Source organism: Leptidea sinapis, chromosome 26, assembly GCF_905404315.1.
Source record: "Leptidea sinapis chromosome 26, ilLepSina1.1, whole genome shotgun sequence".
NCBI lineage: Eukaryota > Metazoa > Arthropoda > Insecta > Lepidoptera > Pieridae > Leptidea > Leptidea sinapis.
This window is the reverse complement of record NC_066290.1, coordinates 7,544,131-7,569,347: the sequence shown is the minus strand read 5'-3', so window position 1 is coordinate 7,569,347 and position 25,217 is coordinate 7,544,131. Positions and strand designations below refer to the sequence as shown.

Genomic DNA, 25,217 nt, shown 5'->3' with positions numbered 1-25,217 from the left:
TAGTTAATTTGTGACTAATTGATAATAAGTGTTTTTGTCTTCTTAATTGGGACACACATATTTATTCCAAAAATGTGAATGGATTTCCAGCGGTATGAAACCTTTTTTAATTAACCGACTTCAAAAAGGAGGAGGTTCTCAATTCGATCGGTATTTTTTTATGTATGTACACCGATTACTCTGATATTTACTTAATAGGTTTATGATCCAATTTACGTAATTATTTTCGATGCGAAATAGATGCCATTTGGTCCTATAATAATTTTACATAGTTTAGCCCAGTAGTTTTCATTGTATGACCATTTTTTATGAAAATATTTGTCTACGCGAATAATATCAATGTTTTTTGTGTACGGGTTTTTTAGGAGTTTTCACTCAGATTGATTATATTATTATTATTATTACTGACACTAAAAAGTAAAAAATAAAATTAAAATTCGTTTAAAAATACATACTTCAAAAACAGAAAAGTATCAAATACATAGTTAACTAAAAATTTAATTTAATACACCTCTTATTTACCTTTAATATTAATAAAATACTACACTGGCCTGCAAAAGTAAGTATCACACTTTTCAAATTAATTTTTTTCTTAACTATAGAAGGTAGAGATTTAAGATTAAAACGTTTTGTTGCAAATTTAATAGGCTTTAATTCTTAGAAACTAAAATTATACATTAGTAACATTTTTAACTTAAAAAAGATAAAACAATGAAAATAGACATTTTAAGTTTAGTGTAAAAAAATTCAACAAAAATGTATTACATGTTATTTAATTTTTAATAACTGGTATTGCCTCCTCGAGCTCTGATTACAGCTTCGAGCCGGTTTGGCATACTGAACACTAGGTTACGGAGCCGATGTTGGGCAATATTCTCCCATTCTTCTACCAGGGCCTGCTTTAGTGCCCTGAGGGTAGTAGGTGGTGGTCTGCGATTTCTGACTAGCCTCCCAAGCTCATCCCAGGCGTGTTCAATCGGGTTGAGATCAGGACTTCTTGATGGCCAAGCCATCACGCTGATACCGACCTCCTGAATATACTCTTGTACGATATGAGCCGTGTGTGGCCGGGCATTATCATGCATCAGCATCGATACATCACCCATATTTGCTAAATAAGGCCCTGCATACTCATTGAGAATCTCTTGAGCATATCTTTGCCCAGTGAGGGTGCCATTTTCTATGGCTACTAGCTCTGTGCGACCTTCTGAAGATATGTCAGCCCATATATGTTCACTGCCTCCACCGTATTGGACTCTTTCTGAGATGCAGGCTTGAAGGTATCGCTAACCAGGTCGCCTGTAAACACTTTGCCTTCCATCAGAAGTGTAAAGGGAGAATCGAGACTCATCTGCAAACAAAATTCTTGACCATTGTTCTTCATACCACTGCATGTGTTCACGGGCGTATCGCAGTCTCGCTACTCGATGCTGTCTCTCGAGTTTTGGGCCACTCGCTGGTCTTCGGAGTTTCAAATTTGCTTCAGCAAGTCTTCTTCTCACTGTACTGTCACTAATGTAGTCCCTCCGGGTCTGAAGTAGCTGTTGCTGGACTTCAACTGCATTTTGGTGGCAATTTCTTAACACAGTGGAAATAATATAACGATCTTCTCGGGCACTGGTACACCTGGGTCTGCCATTACAAGGTCTCCTCAGATGGTGTCCAGTCTCTTCGTACCTTCGCTTTACCTTCTGGACCGTTTGTACCGTCACACCCACCATCCTTGCAGTGCGACGCATACTGATGCCTAGTTCCAGAGAAGCCATGATCCTAGCACATTCTTCAACTGAAAAAGGCATGATAAATAAATGTTATGTGCTTTTTAGCATAAATTTTTAAAACAAGACCGATCGATCGATCTTGAAAAAATTTAAAACAGAGAGAAAAATGTGAATTGTAAAACTGTAATTCGGAAACGTCCACTTTGAAAAAGGAATGGTTTTGTTTTTGAAGTTTTTTTCAGCCAATTCTTAAAAGAAGGTTACCGACTATAAAGTTTTTATGTACGAAATTAAATTATCTGTGAAGTCCTTTTTATTTCGAAAGTATATCTTGTGAACTTAAAACGTTATCCCAATTTTAAAAGTGTGATACTTACTTTTGAAGGCCAGTGTATTATTTGCATGTGCTACATATTGAAAGCTTTGAAGTCGGTGCCAAGCCAAATGTAATATAGTAGGACGTACCTACACTCGCCACACGTGACTTTAAGGGGGATAGCTTCGTCTAGAAAAAAACAACCCAAGCGGACAGACACGCGTGGCCTTAATAATTACAGTAAGTACCGGCACCGACTTAAAACCTATTAATAGGTAGCACAAATAAATAATAGTATTTTATTTAATATTCAAGGTAAAGACTTGCCTAAGAGGCGTATTAAATTAAATTTTTTGTTATTTGATACCTACTTTCCTGTTTTTGAAGTCGGCTTTTTTAAATATCGTTTTTTTTCTGTTGTTACACAAAACTGTATTACCCGGTTAAATTGAGAATGCTCTGGTTACTTTCATAATATAATTTGCAGTTAGGTATTAACTTAACTTTGTTAATTATGTTACGCACTAGTGTGTAATATTATTTTGCACGCGTGTGTTCGGTTATTGGCCCTAAGCACGATGTAATAAGGCTCACTTTACGAGCAAGTGTATTGAAAACTTTTTTATTAGGTTATTTTCATCTTTTTATTTTTGTTAGGGTTACCACGGTTTAACGATTAGGTACCTCTTGTAAGTTAAAAAAAATACGTGTATTTTTTTTCATTTATTAAAGTCTAAATAATCTTAATTGATTAATTATTATATTCTAAATTTGGACTTATTTTTCAGCAAACAGCCAAATGATATAGGTAATTGGAACATCTGTTCTATATTCTAGATATTGTAAGTGTGTACTTGAGATAACATTAAAATATTTATAAGTAACTATGATGCTTAATACAACGTTTGTAAGGTTATGCGTATGCTTACCGCTTTCCTCTTAATTCTGGTACCAGCCCTTGCATTACGGCAGCTAGAGCACAAACCCCAGCACCATCAGCTACTAAGCGTTCACGTTCCAGCATAGTTATAATGGCTTTCGCAATATATGACTCATCGACCACTAGCTGTAAAAATGAGAGAACAATTTCTTTAGACCACAACATTTAGGAATTCGGGTACTTTGTGGTTAGCTGCATAGTGACGGGTTTTTATACGGACGGGATGTTTTGGAATATCGTTTCACACAAAATTAAAATGTCACGTAGACAAGGCAGGACGGGAACGTGGCGGTCACAGGGCGGGAAAAATATATCGTTGCCGATGATATGTTTAGCCCCGTCCCTTAGATTCCGGTTGCCAAACTCCAGCATTAGGTTAGACCACAGACTATGAACTTATAAATTTTCTTCATCATTTGGATGTGTATAGTGCGGTTTTCAGGGAACTTTTTGCCACGTTCATCCAAATTATGGAATGAAATTCCATGCAACACAACATAATTCGAAGTGTTCCCATAACGATAAAATATGGACACCATAATAAAATATGTTTACCTGCCTAAAAAGTCGACAACACTCCTGCGATTCCTCAGCTGCTGCTAGACATTATGGGCTGTGGTGATCACTTACCATCAGGTGACCTATCGTTTGACCTTCCATATTATAAAGATTACTGTTAAGTAATAATAATTATAATATAATAAGAAAATAAGTTTGACCAATTAATGAAGTAAGGTTGCTTCTATGTTTTCATGGACATTTCGGGCATCATACCTGCAAAATGCGACCTTAATGATTACAACTTTTTTTTATGAAAATAAGGGATGAGACGAGCAGGACGTTCAGCTGATGGTAATTGATACGCCCTGCCCATTGCATTGCAGTGCCGCTCAAGATTCTTGAAAAACCAAAAAATTCTGAGTGACACCACAGTTGCGTTCGTAACCTTGAGACATACGATGTTAAGTCTCATTTGCCCAGTAATTTCACTAGTTACGGCGCCCTTTAGACCGAAACACAGTAATGCTTACACATTACTGCTTCACGGCGGAAACAGGAGGCGTTGTGGTACCGATAATCTAGCCGGCATCCGGTGCACTGGTAAAACCCTCCCACTATTAATATAAAGTTCAATGTAGCTACGTCTCTCTTTTGTTGTCAGTTGTTCTCTAAGTATATTATAATATATTGTATTCATTACCAATTACAATTTAAGCACTTAAATTTACATTGATCCTAAAATATTATTGAAATATTACCATTCTGTCCAGACGACCTTTCAGACTAGCAAATGCATTCGATCCTACGATAGCCGCATTAAGGTTCTGCGCCAGGTTGGGCGTGGTTGGAACTATAATCGGATGTCCAGCTTGCAGAGCCTTCATCATCTTTGGTACTTTCGCACATTCTGCTCCCTGACAAGAAAGAGCATTATTTTTAACGACATAGGTAGGTAGGTACGTAGCAATAGCTCGAAGTCTAGATACGAGTTGATTATACCTAATCATGCTCTTTGAAAAATCTTGAATGATAAAAAACAAGCGTTTGTCTTATGTAGTTGATTGCTTAAACTTAGTCTGATGGAGTAAAGAATCTAACGAATGTGTGAATGCATGCATATGGATAATTCTATTACGCACTAGTGTGTAATATTATTTTGCACGTGTGTGTTATAGTTCGGATTATGGCCCTAAGTACGATATATGGCTTAATTTACGAGCAAGTGTGTTTAAAATGATAATTTAAAAGGTTTTATTTTATTATAGTTAGAAATTCGTTCTATAGTGGTTTATACCATTAGCTCTTCACTTACACACTTTTTGAATGAACTCACATAAACAAGACAGGTGCATTTAAGCTTCTTGCAAGCGATGAGCACGGACGCCAACAACCCCCCCGCCGCCACGGGGACAATCACCGCATCTGTTTCTGGAAGCTGTGTTATGATCTCCATCCCCACAGTTCCCAGGCCCGCCATCACAAGAGGATCGTCTGAACTGAAATATAATAGTTCAGTCACAATTTATATAGAACAATAGGGTAAGTCAGTGGTCTCCTTGAAATTTATACCTACGTCGCGGCGGAGCGCTAGGGTTGGTACATACAAAAAGATTGCCGATTGCCGATTTTAAATGGGGCAGCCATCAGTCTCAGCGGCGCGGTACGGCGTGGCACTCAAATGTTTATTGTTTTGTCATCCCAAGATTGCTTAGCGGCCGTGTGTATGTGTGCTTGCGTCGATTCGGGCACTCTAGCATACAGTTAAAGTACTGTTCTAATACTATAATGTGGTTCAGTCCGTAGCTACTTATTATAGTGATCTGTGGTTCAGTTCTACCTTCACCAAATATGTTTTATTTTTCTCTTTCTGACGACAGGTCAACTATGTATTTTTGAAATATAGTTTTTGATTAAGTATTTCATTTAAAACATTATTATTAAATTTAAAATAATTTTCCAGTGAACTGAATTGTAAAAAAAAATTCTCGAATTCAATGGAACACACAAAATTCATCAAAAACAGTCTAGACGTTTAGGAAGCGATCTCTAAAATACACACGTATAATATGCATATAATTCTTCTGTCTGTGGGCACCAACGTATGTATATATAAAGATAAGTAAATACACTTACGTTATCAAAAACTGCTGACTCTCTTTAGCCGACTTTTTGGCAAAGTTTGTCGCGTCTTCAACATTATTTCCGTGGAGAACAATATCTGCGCCATATTCGGAGCAGCGATGTGCGTGCGCAGCCGGGGCACTTTCTGGCAACACCACTGTTACCTGATTTATTAGAAAAAAGTTAAGTAATCTTTTGAGATTTCAAATAATTGTTGTTTTTTTATAGATTATGAGAACAAATACTCATCGCCACTCTTCCACAAAAGATAAAAGGTATCACAGAAGCGTTGCCTGTCTCAATTTTCAATAGCGGTGTTAGAACTGGCAATAGTATTCTAGAAAACTACCTTCACGTTTTTCAATTAATAAAGGACAATCGATTGTTTCTACACCAGTAGTGTAACATACTCTAGTTGTGTTTTTATCGTATCTATTACGTCTTGGAAATTCCTCTATTTACGTTTCTTTAAAAGTTAAGAAGATCCTAAAAAGAATTGATAAACCAATGGAATAATTGTGGGAATCTGGGTTCTCCTGATCTCAATTCCAAAATATTTTAGTTTTGTCAATAATAAGTACTTACTTTACTTTACTTTTACTGTACTACTTTACGTTTAATAGGAACGAAATGGCCCTTTTATTAACACAATAGTAACCTCGACAAAAACTTAATTAGAAAACAATTTCTTTTGAGGAATAAAATGCGAAACATCACAGAATTAAATCTAAGGGTACCTACCTAAAATTTATTTTTGTCTTATTTTTGTCCATAAGAAATGTACTCACACATACACACATGTGTAATGTATAATACCTATGCTTATAAATTCAATAAACAAATATGACGTCATGTCCTTCCTCAAAAGCTTTCAGTACTGTCGTTGCTTCTCTTATTTTTAATGCCGGGCCTTAGGCTAAACTGAGGTAATCGAGTGATTTCTTCGCGCTTCTTTTCAATTAAAATACTTACAGGCAACCCCAATATCCCTCCATGGTAGGCCGTTGCAACAGCCATATTGCCATTTGAGGGCACAATTACTCCCCTCCCAGATACTTCGTCAAGCTTCGCCATCATATAATTCCTGATACCACGTTCAGCGCAACTAAAATATTATCAATCGAAAAAGACAGTATATAAGCCGATACTAAAGAAAATAATCCATATTGGTATCAATTATCATACTACGTACATAATAACATATCAGCCGCACTTCGTTGCATGCGGTTAAATGAAAGAAGCTGTTTGCTGTTTGCAGGCTGTTGTTTGAAGTGCTATCTCGGCTTGTTCAGTTCACCAAGCTTTTTAGAGGCGAATTTGACCTTCTATTGCAAGTGAACGCACAAACTTGTGTCTGCTTAGGGTTGACCTAAGCAAAAACTTTGGCTAGCAAAGTTTCGATTTTTAGACACAAGTTTGTCCTTATTCTCAAACAACGCTATTTTTTTTATGGAATAGGAGCACAAACGAGCCTACGGGTCACCTGTTGTTAAGTGATCACCGCCGCGCACAATCTCTTGCAACACCAGAGGAATCACAGGAGCGTTGACGGCCTTTAAGGCGACACTAAATGCCGGCGACCTTGAGTTCACGGCTCCTTTGTAACAAAGCCAATATTTTCAAAATTCTTGGGTCGAAAATGTAACATTTTTAGAGGCGCAAACTGCTTAATTGCTTACAATCCTCATTATTGATTACTAATCTGAATAAATGTACTTACATAAAAAAGTTAAATCTATAAGAACAACTTTTATGATAGTAGTATACTAAACAAATGCATGATGCCGACAAAAAACTTGTTTAACTGCAAAGAAAACTAGTAGTTCTGGAGTGCTAACTTTAGCCAACAATAAGCATTAGCAACCTACAAGTAAGACTTAAGTGTAACAGGATAAAGTAGTGTTCATAGCTCCAAATCCTATATTTTCACCACAAAACTTTTCTTAAAACACCTTGTTTGCATGTTTTCTGTTTACCCTTCGCCTTAAGGAAGGTGAACGCGCTTTTTTTGAAGGTACCCAGGTCGTATCGTCCCGGAAACCCCGCACAATGAAGTTCATTCCACAGCTTTGTAGTATGTATGTGTATCTCGTGAAATACGCAGAGAGCTTGGCCGATGTGAATAGCATACCCTGTGCTGTCGTCTTCATAGCAATGAATACCGCTGATTGGCAGAATATTATTGATACGCCGGAGGATAGCACGCAGCCTTACGGGACACTAGGTTTATGGGAGCGCGCAATGTCGATAACAACCTTGATTCTTGGATCAGTCTAAGTAAAACATCCATAATGGGTCAATTTACTTTGGCATCGAGAAGAACACAGGATGGCAGCTTTGCTATAAACGCTTTATGCCACACTCGATCGAAGGCTTTCGCATTGTGTAGAATCACCGCTGATGCCTCTTTTCATTCGACTCAACCACTTGCAGCCATTTATGAGGGAGATAAACAAGACTTTAGCGAAAAATGTACTGGCAACCGTTGATCAGCTGGTGTTCCTCTCAGTATCTACTACTAAGAACTGGTAATTGATAATGGAATAAATAACTATGGAGAAAATGGCGGCAATGGGAAGGTAGTTGGACTGATGAGACTGTACACCTTTTTTAGGGATCGAGTGCAATAAAGCTGCTTTATGTTATTGTGCTAGTTTCATTTTGACTCATGAGGATAATAACCGCTTAGTAAAATTTATAAAACGACTCCCATTCACATTCTGAACGAAGTAATACAAATTAGATACAAATCGAAAAATTTTAACCGGCTCCAAGCCTTGATTGCGAGTAGGTACCTAAAATCCGCCATTTTACATTTTAGACTTCTGTATGGACTAGGCTTAAACATAACAAGTTGAGACATTGAAATTTTTAGAATAGCCATAGGTTCCTTATACTTACATATAATATTCACTGATGTACCTTCCTAAACGATTCGTTATAAAATTATATTGGTAAGAATTTAAACATACCTTCCAGTGTACTGTAAATTCTCGCACTTTAAATAAATGTTGTAATCCATATATTTGCTTATTTTTGCTTCCTGGAACATGGAACACCGACTAAGTAATTGTAATGCCATCCTCCCATCAACTCATTCAATGTAATTGTTAGTATTAATGGTACGTAGCTGGTTAGGATCGACCCGGTGGCACATTGGTGAGTATCAACGGCTCTACCTTCTGTGCCACACGCTTCTAACAACAACAATCATATCAAGTCTTGTATATGTTTAGCCAGCTTATTGTTGCATTAAGTAAAAGACATAGATTTGCCTTTAGATTTATTAAATTAATAGCGCTACAACACTTCGGAAAAAAATGGCGGTAGCTAAGTATATTATATATATCAGCTCATAAATTTCGATGAATAAGATATACGAGAATTAGTTAAATACGTAAAATTAAAACATACACAAAGTGGAGTATGTATTATGCCATCCTCGATTCTCTCTGCTGCGTATTTTATTTCGTTGAAACTTAGAATATGTGGTTTGTCGTCATCAAACGCCTCCTGTAAATATGAGAACAAAAATGATAATTACTCTGTTCGGAGAAATATTGCTACATTATGCAAAGGAGCTTGCTAGCTTGGCGCTACCGAGCCGTACGAGCGGTGATGACAATTGACACCTCACTTAGCCGCATGGCACGCTATACGTCGGACGACCATATACTAAATACAATCTATAACATATTTTAACTCATAAAAGGTGAGTATTATACATACATATATAAATTAATCTCTGGTACTACTGGTCCGATTTGAATGATTGTTTCAGTGTTGGGTAGTCCATTTATCGAGGAAGGCTATAGGCTATGTTTTTTTTTTTTTCAAAATTAGGGATCCGTAATAAAATTGCTATTTTGTAACACAAGGTGTAAAATCGAAAACCTATTTTTGCGTGCGCTGCAAAAACTATTGATAATAGAACAAAATGATGTACAGGCTATAATATAGGCAATATTTTATTACTTATAAAACTATCGCGTGAATTATACTTTATATGGCAAAACAATGTTTGCCGGGTCAGCTAGTATATTATATAATTTGTTGGACTTTGGCATTTTATTGAAGAGCCCAATCGAGCCAGAAGTGGGATTAGATTACAGATTTTTACGGTCGCCAATAACTTGTTTGGGCATACTATCTAAAGTTTCATTATGAAAATCTGATTTATTCATAATGGTTAAAAAGTAGTTGTTTTGTAGTTATACCAAAGAGAGTAGAGGCAAAGTGCAGTGATCGGCGTTATAAATCCATGAACAGATATTTTTCTATAATATCAATGGGATGTTGGATTGCCCGCAGCTATTGAGCATGATAAATATTCACATGCCAACTAGGGCACCTCAACTGGAAAATTTAAACCGTTTATACCTGATCGAGCAAACTAATCTCGGATTTAACTCCCCACTGAATAGGCTGTTACGTCACTACAACACTATAATTTCAAACAAGCGATCTATAGATGTTTTTGGAGATACAGTAGCACAATTTAAGAGAAACCTGACACTGATTAGTAAAAAGTAATGACATAATTTATAATAAAAAACGCATTGACAAAATATATTGTATTTTAGTGATTATATTGAAGTGACTGTATTGTAGCTTGTAATGATTTGTGGAATTAATTTATCTTTTTATATTGTTTTGACATGTTAGCGTTATAGGACTTCAATTTACTTTTATATAATAAAGACCTAAATTGTTTGTATGTTTATGTGCATGATGTGTTCACCTGTAATTGCAGGAACACGATTTTTGAAATTTATGTTACAATCTTATGAATAATTGTCTTGTGTATTCTGTGTTGGTGGACCTTGAATAAATAAATAAATTATTCAATAACGTGGCACTGAGCTCTTCGAGGTATTGGAAATCAAAACCTAGCGCAAGCATTTTGTACTCGCTGAATGAGTAACTTTGTATTGCTTTGTACTAGCTAGCAAACATCCCTCAATCATTGCACTGTATTTGCACACATTGTATGACCGTAATTAAGTTTTGATAAAATAAGCGAGTCACATAGATGTAGACGAATATCTTCACATATATAATTATGTACGAATTGGGTAAAGAACTTTTAATCTATAATAACATTTTCTAATTATTTCAATAATGTGATCTTCGAGCCTTAGCTTACCATCAAACTGTACTCCTAAATTACCAGTTTTTTTTTACTTGCACTATATTTAATATTTATTATACAATATATATCTACATATATAAGTAACAAGATTACTTTAGAAAATGGTGTATCTACGTATATGGGTATGTATGTAGAAAAATAGATAAATTAACATCCTCGTACCATTTGATATTTTGGATTTCTGGATATCTTATTGATTAAGTTGTTCGTAATTTTGGTGCCAAATCAATGCACAATATTTTATTTTTACTATTATATAGTATGGCTGTCAACTGATGAAATTTTGAATGATATCCATGTCCCTTTTGTCAGATCATGACTTGCTATTTATTGACATAATTTATTAGAGTTTTTAGCAGTTACAGTCTACAGTTTGTCGGGTTGTAGAATATTCTATCTACGTTCTATTTTTATTGAATGTAGGTGTACTATGTTGTAACCATAGACGTAATATTAAAAAGATAAGGACCAAATACAAAACGACCTATTTCTAAGTTGTGCACCTTTGCAAAGATTCTAGAAAAAAAATTATGTGACCAATTGTATTACTCGCTTAAGCACACTTTCTGCAATGTACAATGTTTTCTAAAGGTTAGGTCCACCACGTCTATACTGCTAGTCTGTACCGAGTTTTTAACAAAACGCATATCGTAGCCTGCGCAAGTTGACGTTATTTACACTGACTGCAGCAAATGTTTTGATACAATCGACCATAACCTCATCACCAAAAACTGAGCCGAGCTGGTATTCGCGGGAACTAGTTCAGATGGCTTTGTCGTATGTGCAGAATAGATGTCAAGCGGTTGTTCTTAATGGTTTTACTTTTGCTCAGGTGTTCCTCAGGGATCTCTTTTAGGGCCTCTTCCTTTCGATATCTTTGTTAATGACAAATCTCAATGTTTTAATTTTTCAAGAATTCTACTATAAGCTGATGATATGAAAATTTTATGTCCCATCAAAACATACACGATCCGTAATATCTTCCAAGCGACTTAGCTTATATTGAAAATTAGCTAGTAAATGCTTCTGTTCAATTACACGTAAATGGTCCTCAATTATCCACAATTAAATTTACTAAAAACTCATACCTTCTTCTTCGACTCAAAACTATTAATATATGTAATAATAATAGTATTATTATAAAGAGAACATTGAAGGAGTTAGGTTTCATATTCAGAATGTCATCGTAGTTCAGTTATATTAAACCATTAAAATTCTGTACAGTGCATATTATGTAGGGAGCGACCACAAATACGGTTTAAAAGTATGGAATCCCCAATATATCGTCTACGTTGACCGTATAGAAAGGATACAAAAAAAGTTTGTGAAATAACTTCAACGCCGAGCCGGAACGTTTTCACTCGAGTACTTTAACAATTGTAAAAAATTCATCTGTTGCCGCTTCAGGAGAGGCGTCGTACAGCAGATTTGGTGTATTTGTATTGCAGTATACCGAACAGAAAGATCGACTGTCCAGAGTTACTTAGCATACTTGGATTAGTGGCGCATACCTTTCCATTCCGTAATCCTAGTCTTTGGCATGCGTTATCATTGTAAGTTTCCCAATATAATGTAGTCAAGTTTTTACCAATAAGTACAAACTATTCCTTAAGGACTATTTGTAACAATCCATGAACACCTTTACCTGATCTTTACAGAGATGTATATTTTAACTTACGTAGACTATTTGTACGTTGGGTGAGGGAAAATTCTTATTTTTTAAATATTTCAGTCGTTTTCCGTACATATATTATAGTCTCCGAGTTCATCTTTTACTGAACTGTACCAATAAATACATACTCATGGCAACCTCATCATTTGGGCTTCCCAAAAGTTCTTGCAAGTGGTCCACCAGCAATACTTTGTTTAGACAAGAGAATATATAGATATAAGAGAATATAAGAATATAGAGTTGTGCAGGCAGAAACTTGTTTCTTCTATCAAGTCTTGGGAACATCGCAGAATGGATTTAAATTACATTAATTTAATACCCAGATGGCTCAAGTTTGCCTTTAGACACTTTAAAAAACGGTTATCTAGCAAAGCCATTTTGTCTCCAAAGAAGCTGGGTTTGCGCTGTCTCACTCTATTGATGACCTCATCTATAAGGCCAGCAACATATGGAGAATTATTCTCATCTCTGGTCTTGTGCATCTCCTTATCAGGTCAAACTTATAAGAGGGTGCACAATATCTCTTTATAATCAATGACAGATTTTCAAATTTAACTACACAAAACAAAATTAAAATGTTAATACAGGAATATACTTGTATCACAATGTTATCAAGTAATCATAGATAACAGTAATAATATATTCACAAGCTATAGATGTAATTCAACCAGAAAAGATTTTTTGAGTGGATATAATATATTGTTGGTTAAAAGTACTTTGTTTAGACTAGAGAATCAATAAAATAATAATATATCCTGACTTATAAAGTATTTATTATAAAACTTATCATATTATTAATTTATTGCTAATGCATCATTCTGTGCTTCTTGTGCTAACTGTACTTGAAGATTTAATAACTTATTCTTCAATACAACTATTCCCATTAGCACAATATTTTCAGGTTTCAGCGCTCCCGATGATTCAACATTGTAGTAGAATTTATTGGGTTTTGCTTCCCAATTGAACTCTCCTTCATACTGGTCTTCATCAAGTTCTGTGTGTTCACTTTTAGGCCATTCATCAGGTTTCGGATATAATGTATGCTTCATAATATTGTCTGGATCATATTCAAAACAAACGCCAGCAGTAGGATTCCACTTTGCATGTTCCTTTCCAAAACCTTTCTTGGCATAAGCCCGCAACTTTAATTCCTGTCCTTTCCTGAGTTTAATAATTAAAATTTCATCCATTTCACCATAATCAGCCTGGTCCTCGTCTCGATGGCGTGAAGTTACAGGCACTACTCTAGGATCGCTAGACTTGAGATCAGCAGTTGTTACATGGCGTGTTTGTTCATCTGTACATTTAACATCTAATGTGAACTCCACACTGCAATCTGTACAGAAGTCGGCACACATACAATCTCTTGAGTATCTTATTTTGTCAACAACATCATCAGATATGAGCGGAATAAGGCCAATGCGGTGAGCTAAGAATTCGTCACTTAAAACAGTGGAATTTGCCTCTAACTGCACCCAGTCGATCGCCATTGTCGGAGTTTCAGCTATAAAAACACGTCGCATGCTGTTTGCTACACTTAATTCGGTATCTTCTACTACAAACTTTACATTGTCATCAGTTAGTTCAGTTATGTGGACGGAGGGTTGGTTGGCATACGGCATCTTGAAATTATGTTAAGCCCACAACTTCTGTTTTAATAAAAATTGATATCTAACATACAATTAAAAACAATTCCGTCTTACTTTAAATATAAAACAACTTATAGCCTATAGGTAAATTTATTACCAAAACAAAATAATGCAATATATTTTCGGCTTGTACTTCGTCAAGTGTCAACTGAACTGACTTATGTGACATAACTGATTACGTTGACAGTTGACACTTAACTTTTTTTTGATCCAACCACAATAGACAGCTCGAGCTGAAGTATTCTAATTTCGGCAGCCTAGGGCCATCTTCTCCCATATTTACCCATAACATATTTCTGTTATTTTGAATGTCAATTATTGTTCTGATTGCAATATTGTTAATGCTTTATGAAAAGTATGTATGTAGTGATAATAATATATACTTGTAGTATGCTCTCATATTATGCATAATTATACAGCCAAATTTTGCCTTTCATTGGTCATTACCAATCTTCAATTTTATAGAATATTGTATAATTTCGTGAACATTCTTCGAGATTGTGATGTTTAACATTAAGGACTATAAATGTTCTTACAAGTATAATTTTATTAATAACTTTATCACGATTTAAGATATAATTTGTTAAAAAGTTGAATAGTGACGGGTTGTTTTACAATTTGCCGATTATCGTTAGAATAACGCAATATGAATCTACTACACGGATGTATTAGTATGCATTTTGGCTTATGACGTTTTAAAGCATAGTTCGCAATTTTTTTAAGTGATGTATTTAAAAAAAATATTTTAAAGATTAACAAGATATCCCTTTTATGGAGTTTTAAATATATACGATATACTGATATCTACAGCTACAATCAGCAGGCAGATGCAATATGCACAGACTTTTCAAAGGCTTTTGATAGTTAACCACAACTTGCTAATAACACAAAAATTTTGGATATCAGATACACTGTTAAACTGGTATGAAACTTATCATTGTAAGCGACCCAACACTTATTAATGGATTTAGGTCAAAACTTTACCTTGCAACATCTGGAGTTCCTCAAGGATCAGTGCTCGGGATGTTATTTCTCAACCTCTTCATTAACAGTATAATAAATATATTTCAATATTAAAAGTATATTTATTTGCCGATGATCTCGGCAATTTCTTTCTTATGAGTGATTAGTAACCCTGCAGATGCTCTGCTACTCCAAAGTGACGTCGATCGTTTAATTCAGTGGTGTACAATCAATAACATGCAGCTCAATGCAAACAAATGATTTCATATAGCATTTTTTTGTAGTCAATACAGTATCCTAAACGAAAGAATCACTAAAGTCCATAGCATACGCAATTTGGGAGTAACACTTGATTCTAAACTTAATTAATAATAAATAATAATGACAACATCCTTGCATCAGCCTCTGAGTCTCTAGGATTTGTAATCAGAAACACCAAAGGTTTTAGAAAAAAATCTAAAAGAGGAGTCGTTTTTAATAGCTTTGTGAGATCTAAGTTGGAATACTGTTCCCAAGTATGGGGTGCCCTGATATCCACAGTGACAGGAATGAAAGGCTTCAAAAGAAAATAATCCGCTACCTCACTTACCGTACGCCCGACGTACGAGACTTGATCTCTATACGATCGTCTGCGTCATTTTGAAATTCTATAATTAAAATCTCGCCGTTTATACTTGAATATGATTTTTCTGTACAAAATAATTAAACATAATTTAACAGTAAAATTGAGAGTCCTGCTCTCTTGAGTTTGTTTGACATCAATATTCCTCATCGGGTTCCTCGTAAGGCAACTGCATTATTTAAAATCCTATTATTAAGCACGAGGTTAACCATAATTCTGAGATGAATTTAACCGTAGACTTAAAACCGTAATTTTTTAAATAATAATTTAATTGAAATTTGTTCTTATGTAACGTACACATAAGATCTTTTTATTTGTGTAGAAATAGTTGTAAAATATGTTTTGATTTATATAATACGTTATTACTATTTAGCCGACAAATAACTTATTCAATTGAAATATCTTCTTATATATTTTTCTTTTTATTGAAGAAGAAATTTATAATTAAATTTTTGTCGATGATAACGCAAGCCTTAAAATAAAAAATTTTTAACACAAAATAAATTAGAAACTTTAAAACAAATTTAATCACGTTCAATGTTAACGATTTCATAACAGATATCATGTTAAGTAGTCCAGAAGGGACTAATTAACAAAAATGTTCTCAAATCGCAAAGCTCTAATCTCCCTCCATGGGACATCACTGGAGCTATACACTACGCGAGGTTGCCCACAAGGTAGCGTTCTTTCGCCACTTCTATGGACACTAGCAGTAGACGAACTACTTAGTAAGCTGGCAGAACTCAGGATTGATGCACTAGGGGACGCAGACGACCTAGTTATTATCGTCAGAGGTTCCTGCCAAAGCCTACTAAGCTCTATATTGCAAAAGTCGCTAAACACCATCTCACAGTGGTGTACAGCCAACAAACTGTCAGTCAACGCAGGAAAGACTGTTATTGCGCCATTCACTAGGAAACGGACACTTAACAAACTGAAGTCGGAAACTGAACTGAACCTTGAACGGCTCTACTTTAGAATTCTCAGCTGAGGTTAAGTATCTGGGAGTCACATTCGACCAGAATCTCAAATGGAATTCTCACATCGACGAAGCCGTGAAAAAGGCCAAAACAACCTTGGGTGTATGTCGACTTCTGGTAGGGAGAGATTGGGGAATGCGCCCAAAGATATATATATATGGCTATTCACAGCAATTGTGAGACCAACAATCACATACGCCTTCATTGTCTGGTGGAACAAAGCCAGCCAGAAAACAACAGCTGCAGACAGACTAAATAGCCTGCAGAGACTTGCCTGTATGTTGATAACCGTGACGTCTACTCCTGGTGCGGCCATTGAAGCAATGCTAAACCTACCGATTCTTCCACTGTTCATACAGCAAGAGGCGAAGGCAAGCATGCTGAGGGCAATCACCCAGGGGGGTTCATGTAACTGGATGTCGCAAACGCTTAGGACTTTAGAGGACTCAGTTCTGCGAGACCACATATTAGGCATGTTACCTGATCAGATGATTCCACAATTAATCTCTGTTAAACACTATATCGTGGAACTACCCTCCAAGGACGACTGGATGAACAACAAAGTCACGTGGAAGGACGGGAGCCTCATGTGGTTCACCGATGGGTCCATAATGGAAAATAAAGTTGGCTGTGGGGTCTATGGAGAACGTCCCAGGCTTAAATCCAGCACAAACCTGGGAAGATTTACCTCCATATTTCAAGCACAGGTGTACGCCATCCTGGAATGCGCGGAAACCAATATCCAAAAAGGCTACTTCAATCATAACATATACATTCACTCTGATAGTCAGGCAGCATTGTTGGCTTTAGACGCTGACTTGACGTCGTCTAAGTTAGTCAATAACTGCGTTGAATGCCTGAATTCATTAGGCATGAAAAACAGATGGGTCCCAGGGCATGCCGGAATCATAGGCAATGAAATGGCCGATGAGCTCGCAAGAGCTGGGGCTAAAGCAGTCCAATATGGTCCAGAACCCAATGCTTGGACTGCCTAGGAGCGCCATCCGACACACCCTGAGTAACCAATAAGAAGCACTTAAACGCTGAAACAACTTTTCAGGTTTAAACCACTCTAAAGCACTGATAAGGGCATTCAGGGCAACAGCAGCTATGCGAATGAAGCCCTATGTTTGAACAGGAAAAATCTATGCACACTCACTAGGATGCTAACCGGGCACTGTCGCCTAAACAAGCACCTCAGTGTGGTCGGCATCAAAAGCGACAAAACTTGCAGGTTCTGCCTTGAGGATGATGAAACGCCTATTCATCTACTCTGCGACTGCGGCCCACTAATGCATAAGCGTAACACAATCTTTGGCGACTACTTTGTGCCACCAGATAGTGTTTGCAACACTCGCGTCAAGGAACTACTGCGGTTCGTAAAGGCGGCAGGGCTTGACAACGAGCTTTAGTATGAGTGGCGAACACAATAGTTAAATTTTGGACGCGGTGTTACTAGGAATCTTTAGGACTAGGAAATAGCCACCCTCTTCAAATAATAATAATAATAAGGAGTCCAACTTTTAAGTACTCATTATTTAAAATCTACATAACATAATCCTTATTTCTTAAAATTTCTCCAAGTCCTCCTCTAAGTCTTAATTATGATAAAAAAAATATCTAGTCAGATATTTTTTTTAGAGTCCTAGTGCATCCAATTGACACTGAGCCCGTTGTAGTTTGCTAGTCCACGATTACAGAGAGGCATTTTTAGCAACCACGTTTTCAACTGCTTACTAATTCATGTGGTTCATTACACGATTCGCATGATCTGCATTTGCACTATAGGATCTGTAGACACAGGTGCAGGTGCGGACGTCCTCAAAATCCTTATCAGTCTCCATCTGAAATAATAGGTCGACTGCCTATCTCATATATCTAGCAGAAGTCTACGATAATCGTAAATAGCGTTATTGTGGTCTTGTTTATCCTCGGTGAGTAACGAGTCTGTACCCTTTCCAGAATACGACAGGTGACCGGAATTAGAACGCTCGTGACTTGGTATAAAGGCATAAAAGGCATTTATTTTCTCAAAATTGATTCCTTTAGAATTCTTTTTGATGTTATTTCTAATATACTAGACACTTCTACCGCTTCGGAAACAAATGGCGCAGAAGATGATCTCTGAGAGAGAAGAAGCGGCGCAAGAAACTCTCCCAGCATTATTTTTATGCACACTTTTTACTAAAAATATACAATATTGACTGTCACTGCTATTGCTATAAAATAATCATAATCGAGACCCAGGCTGTCCGATCACTTAGATATTCAGCTGTGGAGTAGTAGGATTTACGACAGAGCCATTTTTTAATAAAACATTTAAATTTATTTGAAGATAATGCTTGCCTTGACTCAAGTAAAGTTGATTTCTTCCTCGTCTTATACAACTCTTTGAGGGTCTCTGTCTCATCAAGGAAGTGACACAACATTACTATTTAAAAATGTATTTATTGCTTTTCGAAGTATTCTCCGCGAAATTTGACATATTTTTCCATACGATGGAACCAATCATTGAAGCAACCATTCCATTCGGAAGTTGGGGTCTCCAAAATGGCCGTTTTGTAGGCGTTCACAGCTTCTTCAGGTGATGAAAATCTCTGACCACGCAATTTATTCTTTATTTTAGGGAAAGTATAGAAATCATTAGGGCTTAGGTCGGGGCTGTATGGCGGATGATCTAATAATTCTATGTTTTCTTGCTCTAAAAACTCTTTTGTTCTGTGCGCGGTGTGAGAACTTGCATTGTCGTGATGGAGGATGATGCGGCGGTTGCAGTTCTCTTTTCGGAGTTTAGAAACGACCTGTGGCAAACAAATGCTAGCATACCATTCTGCATTAACCGTTCTTTGCCCCTCAAGAGGAATAGTTGCAACATGGCCGGTTTTGGAGACAAACGTGGCCACCATTTTTTTTGCAACACTCCGTGAACGAACAATTTTTGTTGGCTTTAACTCATTTTCGAACACCCAAACTCGTGACTGGTTTTTCTGTTTCGGGTTCGTACGCGTATATCCAGGATTCGACACCTGATACGATGTTGACTACAGAATTTGAGGATCCTGCGTGGAATCTTTCGAGAGTTCTGACGCACCAAGTAACGCGAGCCGCTTTTTGCTCTTCACAGAGCAAATGCGGTATCCATCGGGAAAACAACTTTTTTACACCTAATTGTTCATGCAAGATTATTTGTATTTGACTCACGCCAATGTCTAAAGTTGCCTGAATTTTGCGGTATGTCACATGCCGATCTTCCTCAATCAGCTTACGCACAGCATCAACGATTCTTTGGTGACTGCAGTTTTTGGACGACCTTCACGGGTATCATCACTGAGCTTGACATGTCCACGTTGAAGTTCAGCAAACCAGCGATAAATTGTGGTTTTGAATGGGGCTTCATCACCAAATGCAGAAATCATCCGGTCAACACACTGTTTTTGTGTTAAACCACTTCGAAAGTCATAATAAATCATCGCTCTAGAATTTTCTCGAGTCAATTCCATTTTCTCAACGATTAAACAAGTTTGAAAAGACCTTGTAACAAGACCCAGAATCTTTTTTTAAATAAATAAATGGTATTCGATTTTTAAAACCAAGGAGTTTTCAATTAAAAAGATTTGAATATGACAGGAACAGTGGAAATATTCCATTCTCGATACTTTTAGCGCAGCCTATGTATTAGGGTGGAGAATTTACAGAACTAATAAAAATAAGCCACAATAAAGAAATAAGTAACTGATACATACTGAGTATATATGGTATATTCTAAGAACTCAGCCCTCCCAACATTCGACGTTCAATGGAATTAAGGCAAGACCGTCCTAGTCTTATTATTTGTCCCAAGGCACATGTCATCGGTGATTTTAACAACCGATGTTGTGGTGCTATGACCTGGTTGAAAGCCGAATTGGCATGAATCTAGGAGTACATTTCGACTTTTTAATCTGCAGATTATCTGGTTGAGTCCGTTATAGTGCAAAAATTACTTTAACCCTTTCAGACCTGGTGTACATAATTGTACACATATAATATAGCAATTTGTTAAATCTACCCAAAGAAAAAGCAATTTTTTGTTAATTTTTATAAAGAGAATACTATTATTTATATTTGTTATTTCATATTGCTTCGTATTTCCTAATGAAAAGTTGTAAAATAAATGTTTTTATCATTATAGTTAAACATCCCTTAACACTAATATTTTCATGTGGATGGATGTGTACACAAAAAGAAAAGGCTGTTTTTCTTGAAAAGCTTGTAATCAGGATTTATTTATTTATTTTTCCTTAGATCTATTTACAATAGCCTAGTTGCAGGTATTTTTCAGATCGATTAGCGAAAATAAAAAAAAAGGTCTGAAAGGGTTAATCATTACGTTAACTAGATGAAGACTAACGAATAAGCCTAGGATTAAGTTATTACTGTAAGTACTAACTTTCTTTGAAGTGTTTTTTCCTTCCTTGTTTTAGATTTCATTGGAATATTTGTGTTGAATATTTTTTGGTTATGTTACAACCCAAAATCCATTCTCCCGACCCCTCGTTAGTGCACATCTGAATTTTGTCATTAAGAAGTGAAACATATAGGTAATTTCTTTTTGAAGAATAGAACTTTTATAATAAGTTTCTCTCTAAAAGGCAAATAAAACGTGGAAAACCTAATTGCTACGGCTGAAAAATTCTACAAATCTTAACATGTTTTGAAACGATTAAAGTTTTTGAGAAGAAAATATTTTATTAGAGCAACAAAAATAAACATTTCATAATAAATTGGGGTTCAAACGACAAACATTTATTGCATTTATACTTGCGAGTACTTAAATATTATATTTGGTGGTATATACTTAACATAAACATAAATTCGTAACGTAAATGTTTTTTTAAGACATGTGGCGAGCAAGTAAGCCTTTTACCAAATGGTAAGTGCCTGCCCATTACAATGCAGTGCTGATCAGGATTTTTGATAGAACCCAAAATTATGAGCAGCATGGACAAATTGCGCTGGTCACTTTGTCACATAACTAAGCTAAGCCAAGATATTTCTAGCTACGGCGCGCTTCATTATCATATTCAATATTTTACTGCTTCACGAAATTTAACGTGTAGTAACGGTGGCGCAGTAGTACCCGCCTAGGTGGCTACTATGAACCCACCACTAGTAAATCAATGGTTAAAATTGTTATAAAATGGTGTAAATTTTACTTTTATAGGGTAAAAAAAAATTAGGATGTTATCTCCATTTCGTAAGGAGTAAAAACAAATCCAAACAGTACAATAATAATAATGTTCCTGTATTTGGAAACTTACTTATGTACTCAGACTACAGAACAATCTGTTCTGTTAAGGCGACACTAAATGCCGGCGACCTTGAGCGATATGAGTTCACGGCTCCTATGTAACAAGGCCAATATTTTAAAAATTCTTGCGTCGAAAATGTAACATTTTAACAGGCGCAAACAGTTTAATTGCTTACAATCCTCACTATTGATTACTAATCTGAATAAATGTACCTACATAAAAAAAGAAAAAAGCTATAAAAACAACTTTTATGAGAGTAGTATACTAAACAAATGCATCATGCCGAGAAAAAACTTGTTTAACTGCAAAGAAAACTGGTAGTTCATAATAGTTCTGGAGTGTTAACTTTAACCAACAGCAAGCATTAGCAACCTACAAGTAAGATTTAAGGGTATCTGTAACAGGACTGTTCATAGCTCCAAATGCTATATTTTCACCACAAAACTTGTCTAAAAACACCTTGATTGCGTGTTTTCTGTTTACCCTTCGCCTTAAGGTTCTGTATTCGGCGCCTATTTATTAAACCTTAGTAATTATATTAAGTAGGTAGGTACTTATTATTGTGATATTGACAGTTATGAACATTAGTACCACTTATAGCTTTTGAAATGGTCATTACACTTGCATTTCAAAAGTAATTGCTATAAAACAATTTTACTACATTAGATAGGTGTGTACCCAGAGTACGTAAAATGTGTTTAACATTGAACTGATTCAGTACAAACGTGTCGAGCTCAGTGACTGGTCAACTCATATAACCGTTTTTGAAGTTTAAAATAACATAGACAATCAAAATGGAACGATACGTCAACTTCCAGCCAGTAAGATACTTATCTTCTATAAATACTTAGATACGTGCCATATATATAAATAAATCATTTGAATTGGTGTACATAGGTACCTATTTAATGTTTATTTTCTTGACTAGAAGGCCAGACGACCAAACGGGTCACCTGATGGTATGTTATGACCGCACGTACTCACAATCTCTTGTAACACTACAGGAATCACGGCTAAAGCACGGCTCTTTAGGTAGGTACATCTACCATGGATAATTTAATTTAACCATATATAATATATCGATATCTTCATTGGCCGTATTAAAAATCGTCTTAGTTACAATATTGTTCTTTCCACAAAAGTAAAATAGTACGCGGAATAAATTTATTAAGAACTTTTGTTTTGTTACGCCAAATAGATAAGTTCATGCCTGCGTACAGTACCTAACTTAACCCTACACCAAAGAATATATAATGTGCCTACACACACACTTTTTTATATCTATTGGTTCGCATTTTGAAAATCATTGCTTCTAATTCAGGTCAATACGTTTGTATGTATAAAGTAACTAGGTATTACATATTCTTTGGTTTATGGTAAATATTATACAGTTCGTCATAATTCAAAGTCTTAAAATCAATATTAAACGTAACTTCCATACTTACTATTTCGCAAGCGTGGCATGTTTATCATTTTAAATACAAAACACAAAGTCAGTTACGATAAACTTATGACGAAATGAAAATATTTGGGACATATATAATTATTATTATTGTACAACTTGTCTATTCCATAATAGGTAACTAAAATAAGTTTTGTATAGCAGATTGCACTTTGATTAATTAAATGTTTCTTTTTTTTTAAAGTTAAGATTAGCCAAGTCATGAGCCAATGGTAATCGCTATAAATTTTTTTAACTTTTGGGTTATATTATTATTCCTAATCGCTCAATCCTAAGCTTCAATTCAAATCAAAATCAAATCAAAATCACTTTATTCATGTATGTCAAGGAAATGACACTTATGACAAGTAAAAGTTTACTTTTCTTTATTTACCGATACTTATACCGGAAATGAGAAAGAGTGGCATGTTAATCATTGCCACTCTTTTAAATCAACTTTTACAGCTTCATCCTTTTACAAATCATTTCAGATACAATGTAAGAAGTGCTACAAAAATACTCAAACGTCAAATACTCAACGTCTTAGGTAGGTACTAGGTAGGTACTATGATTATGATGTCTTGACATAACTGAACTACAAAATCGTTTTTATTAAATCAAAAGACTAGTAGTTAGTAGATTACGAAAAGCATTTACCAAGCCGTAAAAAGGCAGAAAAGGCATTTATTTTCTCAAAATGGATTCCTTTAGAATTCTGTTTGATGTCATTTCTAATATACTAGATACTACTACCACTTCGGAAACAAGCATTCTTTTTTTGTGCTCTTTTTAAAAAAAATATACCTACAATATTGTACTGTCATTGCCATTGCTATAAAATAATCATAATCTAGTCCCAGGCTGTCGGATCACTTAGATATTCAGTTGTGGAGTAATAGGATTTACGACAGAGCCATATTTTTTTATAAAATATTTAAATTTATTTATAGATAATGCCTGAACAACGGCTGGGACTTTATTACAAAAGTGTATACATTAACCCTTAAAGCTATTATGTATCTTATGAAGCTACTAGAATTAGTATTATAGACGGCTTAATTACAGATTTACCTACCTACTTAGCAGACTTGTAGATATTGTCTTTTGTAAAAACAAATTAACTATACTACACTGTGGTTATAAAAATATAAACATAAAACACACGGGTTATAAAAATAACAATATATTTATTAATCAGATAATTTACATTTTTATATGCAACAACATTTATATACATGTATAAAAACTCGTTTATTAGGACAAAAAATGTTTTATATTACACTGGTAGTAAGTACAATTAAGTATTTTAACATTTGGAGATTGTATTAATCGTATTCACACTCTTAAATTCTATACTTACACTCAGTATTACAAAACCAAATCAAAATAAAACGCCCTATACGAACTATAGTCCCTAAAGTATGCAAATAAGTCTATCCTTTTTTTTAGGCTTTAAATAATTTTTTGCACATCATGTACAAATAATATAATAAAAAGGATTCTAAAGGTTAATAAACTTATAAACTATTTTAAGATCAATAAACTTATTAAACATAAATATAAATACCATAAAAATGAAATAACTAAATAAAAATAAATTTGATAATAATTAAAACTAAAATATCGACGTTCGATGAAAAATGTCAAGCACTATCGATAGATTATAATATTATAATTTTTACCCTAGATGAATTAAATCAATACTCTATCACTTTTAATCACTTTAAGCATTCTTTATTAGCTTATAATTTGTTCTTTAATGATTATCTTTCTATATCGAAAGGGAATTTAGCTATTAAAATTCTCTTACTTACTCTCTCTCTTACTTACCATACGACCGGCCAGATT

General features: G+C 35.2%; 4 protein-coding genes across 5 annotated transcripts in view; 1 reads left to right on the top strand and 3 right to left on the bottom strand.

The window, feature by feature from the left end:
• The window catches only part of LOC126972325 (uncharacterized), a 768,748-nt gene that overhangs the window by 716,205 nt on the left and 27,326 nt on the right, over nucleotides 1-25,217 (bottom strand). The gene's annotated exons all lie outside the window — the stretch shown is intronic.
• The window catches only part of LOC126972352 (L-threonine ammonia-lyase-like), a 27,405-nt gene extending 2,188 nt beyond the window's left edge, over nucleotides 1-25,217 (bottom strand). The window contains exons 1-8 of one of the 2 annotated variants that reach the window (XM_050819041.1): nucleotides 25,200-25,217; nucleotides 9,014-9,112; nucleotides 8,572-8,642; nucleotides 6,572-6,704; nucleotides 5,612-5,763; nucleotides 4,812-4,974; nucleotides 4,237-4,392; nucleotides 2,967-3,103 (exon numbers count right to left, since the gene is read on the bottom strand). In XM_050819041.1, the coding sequence (XP_050674998.1) occupies nucleotides 2,967-3,103; nucleotides 4,237-4,392; nucleotides 4,812-4,974; nucleotides 5,612-5,763; nucleotides 6,572-6,704; nucleotides 8,572-8,642; nucleotides 9,014-9,112; nucleotides 25,200-25,202 (914 nt within the window). In that variant the 5' untranslated portion in view covers nucleotides 25,203-25,217. Of the gene's footprint in view, nucleotides 1-2,966; nucleotides 3,104-4,236; nucleotides 4,393-4,811; nucleotides 4,975-5,611; nucleotides 5,764-6,571; nucleotides 6,705-8,571; nucleotides 8,643-9,013; nucleotides 9,113-10,913; nucleotides 11,048-25,199 lie in introns of those variants that run through there. The other variant, XM_050819040.1, reaches the window with a different exon arrangement.
• Nucleotides 13,175-14,215, bottom strand: LOC126972364 (DNA-directed RNA polymerase II subunit RPB3). Its single transcript, XM_050819062.1, has one exon. The coding sequence runs from the start codon at nucleotides 14,043-14,045 to the stop codon at nucleotides 13,218-13,220; it is 828 nt and encodes a 275-aa protein (XP_050675019.1). The 5' UTR covers nucleotides 14,046-14,215; the 3' UTR covers nucleotides 13,175-13,217.
• LOC126972348 (L-threonine ammonia-lyase) overlaps nucleotides 22,632-25,217 on the top strand; it is a 31,423-nt gene continuing 28,837 nt past the window's right edge. The window contains exon 1 of the mRNA XM_050819032.1: nucleotides 22,632-22,749. Coding sequence (XP_050674989.1) covers nucleotides 22,723-22,749 — 27 coding nt within the window. The 5' untranslated portion in view covers nucleotides 22,632-22,722. The remainder of the gene's footprint in view (nucleotides 22,750-25,217) is intronic.

Excerpts from the sequence above, each read along its gene's own strand:
- LOC126972364 (XM_050819062.1), bottom strand. The coding sequence starts at position 14,045 with ATGCCGTATGCCAACCAACCCTCCGTCCACATAACTGAACTAACTGAT.